Genomic DNA, 4,970 nt, shown 5'->3' on the forward strand with positions numbered 1-4,970 from the left:
TTCTGATATTATTTTTCTGCGAAAACTTCGTTGACCTTTGGAGACATCATTAATATAAATAATTTTTATGGCCGTTAAATAAGAAATGTTTCTTTCACAAGAAATGTATAAAATTACAGTACTAAACAGACGATAGGTCGCCTAACTCGCCGTAGCGTGACGCTAGACGGCGAAAAATATATATTTAATTATAATAAAGTTACAATAAATTAAGTTAATATATAATTATATATACAGTACCTAATTTATATATAATTAATATATAATTATATGTACAGTACCTAATTTATATATAATTTATATAATACTGTCCAGACGATAGAAATCTCTCCGTAGCGTGGCGCTACGGACGGCGGGTAAGTAGTTCGGCTGCCCGATGACGTTTTACGTATTATAGGAGTTATTTTTACCGTTGTTTACGGATAATGCCACAATTTTTATAGGAATCATAACTATAGGAAACGGTTTTATAGGGGGATCTACTGTATATTATGTGTTTTCTCAATTTTTTCTAAAAATGGATTTACACCACTTTCAAAATAAATGGTCCATATAATGTAATATTAAAAAAAAAAGTCTTCCTATGAAAGAAATTAAAACCAAATAAAAATTGTTATTCCTTGATATAATGCAAACCCATACATATTTGACATGTTACCAAATAATGTTAAGTTAGAGTATTACTTACCCTTTAGTTATTTATCAGATATTACGAGTGTTAAAATATTCTATTTATAAATTAGTAAATTACTGATGAGTCTTGTTATTTATTGCATTTTAAGTATTTTAATTTTAAAACATTGAGATTTACTTAAATATTTTTTTTCCTAAAGGCTACAAAGAAAGCAGTTGCTTCACATAATTGGGATTACAGATGGCAGAGAGTACCTAAAAAATGTATGTTTAATATTTTTATAAAATATTTTCAGTATAATAACTGAAAATAGAAAGTTTATTTAAATATTGTTAATTTTTTACATTTAGTGTACAGTCATAGAAAACGTATTGGTGGGGATACATCTTTAATGACATATCGAGGGCATAGTGTATTGCAAACTCTTGTTCGTTGCCATTTTTCGCCAGAATTTACTACAGGACAACAGTTTATATACACTGGTTGTGCTGCAGGACGTATAGTCAGTAAGTAATTTGATGACGATGATGATGTAAAATAATTTTTTTTTTATAAAGTACATATTAAATTAATATCATTTACAGTTTATGATGTATTGACGGGAAAAATTGTTTCTGAACTGAGTGGTCATAGAGCATGTGTCAGAGATGTTTCTTGGCATCCATACAATCAAGAAATTATCAGTAGTTCAGTAAGTTTTTTAGCTTGTTTTTAGAAATATCTTTTTAAAGTTACAAAGTATACATAATAATAATAATTATCCTGTTTTTAAAGTGGGATGGAAGCATTGGCAGATGGATTTATGTTGGAAAAGTAGATAGTGATACTGATGATGGTGGTAAATATGAAACTGATCAAGTTGAGAGAAATGGATTGAGGAGGTCAAGACGTCTTGCTGAACAAAAACTGAAAAAAGTACATCCCTGATTAAAAAGAGTGATCAATTTTCTAATTTGTTAAATTTGAAAATTCCTATGACTATAAAATTTTTCAATAAGAAAAGGTAGTTTTGTATTTTACGACAATTGCTATAGAAATATTGTTGGTATTTAAGTGATAGTTAAATGCAGTAAATATAAATGACTGTATAAGAAATGATTAAAAAAAAGTTTTATTGCTTGAAGGCAATAATATAAAATAATACTTACAGACACAATGAATATATTTTCATTAAATATTAAAATTGTGCAATTTTCATGTATTTTTTTTAACTCATTATTTAAATATTGTGAACTAATATGATTTTAAATGTCAATACTACTATTTTAAAAGAGAGTTTAATCAATTGTTATCAATTACTGTTGTAATCTAATTTTAGTTTCCTAAGTGTATCATGGAATTGATACTTAATAGAATTTTGTGTGCTAATTTTCATGTTTTTGAATGGCAAATTGGTACAATTTTCAATTTGGCAAGAAAAAAATAATCTCTCTCCAGACTATCAGTATGAATTTTTTGGTACCAGTAATTAAAATAATACTTTTGACTAATAAAACATAAATTATAATGNTGGACATGATTTTCAAGAAGCCAGCTGCCAAATAGCAAAGGATGGAACAAGAGGAGTTGACCCTGCAAGCTCTGGTAGCCTCTCCTGAATCTGACTCTGATTTAAAAAAAATGAAAAGAGACCTGCTGCAATGTGTAAAAAGTCTGTATCTGTATGAATGTGTGAAGAAAGTGTTCCTCCAACTCCTCCTCATAACATCTAACTATCCGGCATAATTGGTGACTGCTCCATTTTCATTTTTTTATGGTACAGTATGGTTGTTTTATGCTGCGGAACGAATTGTATGTTTTAACATGTATTTCTATGGGAAAATGACTGTTGTATAACGGACTTTTCACTTAACAGACGTGCACCTGGAACGGATTAAGTATGTTATATGAGGCACCACTGTATATTGTATTTACAGGACCACTTATTTATTAAAATTAACACAGATTAATAACGACTTTTTGACAATTAAAAGTACAATCAATTTCATATTGTCAATTCATCATTGATGATATAAAAAATAAAATATTAATCACATTTAAATTAACTGTTGTTATTTCTATATTCTGTAAACATATACTTAATTTTTAGTTCAATATTTAACTTTTCGTTTTTGTGTTTATTACTATTTTAATATTTAAAAGAATTTATCAGACTGACAAAAAATACTATTGCTTTTGAACATGTTAAATGGAGTTTAAGTGAATGATTTTTTTTTAATTAAAACATTTTTTCTAGATTCGGTCGCATGAAGATGATGTAAATAGTGTTGCATTTGCAGATAGTACATCTCAGATTCTTTTTAGTGGAGGAGATGATGGTTTATGCAAAGTAATTATATTTTATAATTAGAAAAATTATTTTGAAAATTAACTAAATATAGATAAATATATGAAAAAATTATAGGTTTGGGATAGGAGAACTTTGAATGAATCACATCCAAAGCCTGTTGGTATACTTGCTGGTCATTTGGATGGAATTACATATGTAGATTCAAAGGTACATTGATTTTTTTTTGTTTTTTTGTTTTTGCTATTATATTAAAATCAAACAGTTTAATTTTGAAAGTTTCAAAATTTAATTACATTTCAAATGTAATTGTTAAAAATGAGATTAAAATACTTTTATTTTATTCTTATTTAGGGTGATGGTCGTTATCTTATTACTAATAGTAAAGATCAAACCATCAAATTATGGGATATGAGAGCTTTTTCACCTGCTCTTGGAGCTGAGGTAAACATTAAAAATTTATCATTTTAAATATTTAGCAATTATAAAATATTAAAAAGTTTGCGTAATTAAATTTAGAATGTTTAATTACATAAAAAATTAAAAATCAGAATTTCCATGTAATGTTATCAGTTAGGGATTTGCCTGTACTGTAACTAACCATTGGTTAATGTTAGCAGTACAGGCAAATCCCAAAGTGATTGTAAAATCAGCAGATTCTACTGTATTTGGTCAAATATATTTTCTCTGCATTTCATTTTTTGAATATAAGTTTTGATTTTAGAATTTTTCATATTAAAATTGTAAAGTATAAATATTGGGAATTACATATACTGTACTGTAGTTAGTTGAATATAGTACACTATCAAATGCATCTTAATTTCTACATGCATACTGATTTTTTTTAATAGAAACTCAAGACAAATTTGTCAATAGAATCAGTATTTATTTCACAATAAAGTAAATTATACATTACTGTCTTTTGTGTAGCAGAGTCTGAAATCTCCACTTTACACTTTGCTTCTTTAGACACTTCTAAATCAGCATTGGATTTGATGTTTACATTTTCCCACACACAATAATCTCCAGTGGCATTTAAAAATGCAATATTTCTTAAAAGTGACAAACAACTATTTTTTGTTTTTTTCCCCCCATTCAAATATTACTACCTTATTGTAATGGACCTACAAGATTGTGATTAATTTGATTTCTAAAATATTTGATATTACAAATATTAGTTTAATAAAATTCTTTAAATGTTGCAATGAAATTAGTGGCCTCTAGTAACAGAAATAATGTGCATGGCACTGAATGTCACTAATTAATAATAATTTTTCAATTTTGGCAGGAAGAAATTATAATTATTAAATCTGTAAGAATATTTTTTTTCACATTTATAAAACAGAATGTTAAAGTAATGCAGTATTCAAAAATATATTACTTTATAATACATTGTACTATATTTTAGTAAATATTTTAAAGAACTTTAAAATAAATTTTTAGAATCTTCTATATTCAACAATGGAAAATTATTTGCTGTTATCTGAAAAATTTACCTGAACTTTTTTATTATTATAAATATTTACTTTTAGCAATAAAATGAAAATAAATTTACTTAAAATATTAAAGAATGGAATATTTTTTATTTTTAGAAGGCATTGAATGCTTTCAATTAAATTTATATTTATTAATTTTGAACATTCATATGGATCGTTTATTTTGAAAGTGGTGTAAGTCCATTTTTTCTTTTTTCGAGATATTTAAACATTTGCATTTTACTTGATTCAAAAATATAAATAAAGTGTACTAAGTTTGACAATGTTTTTATGACTTTAGAAATATGTAAGTTGATTGCATAAAGACTTCTATGTGAATTTAACTAAACTAATATATTCTTTCTGGACCATAAATGGACTTACACCACTTTCATAATTATTGAACTGTAAAATTCATTAAATTTCTATTATGTAAAACTCAATTTCACTTGAAACACATTGTGTTTTAGTCTGATTTTGTTCATATATAATAACAAGAAATAAAATAGTATTGTTTATTCTGAACATTAAAATATTTACTTATTGTTAAACTATTTTATGATAAGTTTATCAT

The 4,970-nt window shown here is 25.9% G+C and overlaps 1 protein-coding gene and 1 long non-coding RNA gene across 2 annotated transcripts in view; both read left to right on the forward strand.

Moving 5' to 3' along the window:
- The window catches only part of LOC111637901 (DDB1- and CUL4-associated factor 11-like), a 51,681-nt gene extending 49,544 nt beyond the window's left edge, over positions 1 to 2,137 (forward strand). Inside the window, exons 14-17 of the mRNA XM_023383505.1 lie at positions 834 to 897; positions 985 to 1,140; positions 1,219 to 1,325; positions 1,409 to 2,137. Of these exons, the coding sequence (XP_023239273.1) occupies positions 834 to 897; positions 985 to 1,140; positions 1,219 to 1,325; positions 1,409 to 1,561 (480 nt within the window). The 3' untranslated portion in view covers positions 1,562 to 2,137. The remainder of the gene's footprint in view (positions 1 to 833; positions 898 to 984; positions 1,141 to 1,218; positions 1,326 to 1,408) is intronic.
- A 714-nt stretch (positions 2,138 to 2,851) lies between these two features.
- Positions 2,852 to 3,366, forward strand: LOC111637903. Its single transcript, XR_002758757.1, has 3 exons — positions 2,852 to 2,963; positions 3,039 to 3,131; positions 3,276 to 3,366. It is a non-coding gene; the product is annotated as an uncharacterized LOC111637903 (long non-coding RNA).
- The last annotated feature ends 1,604 nt before the right edge of the window (positions 3,367 to 4,970 follow it).

The sequence above is a fragment of the Centruroides sculpturatus genome, unplaced genomic scaffold (genome assembly GCF_000671375.1).
Source record: "Centruroides sculpturatus isolate CEXI.00-Female unplaced genomic scaffold, Cexi_2.0 scaffold1089, whole genome shotgun sequence".
Taxonomy (NCBI): domain Eukaryota; kingdom Metazoa; phylum Arthropoda; class Arachnida; order Scorpiones; family Buthidae; genus Centruroides; species Centruroides sculpturatus.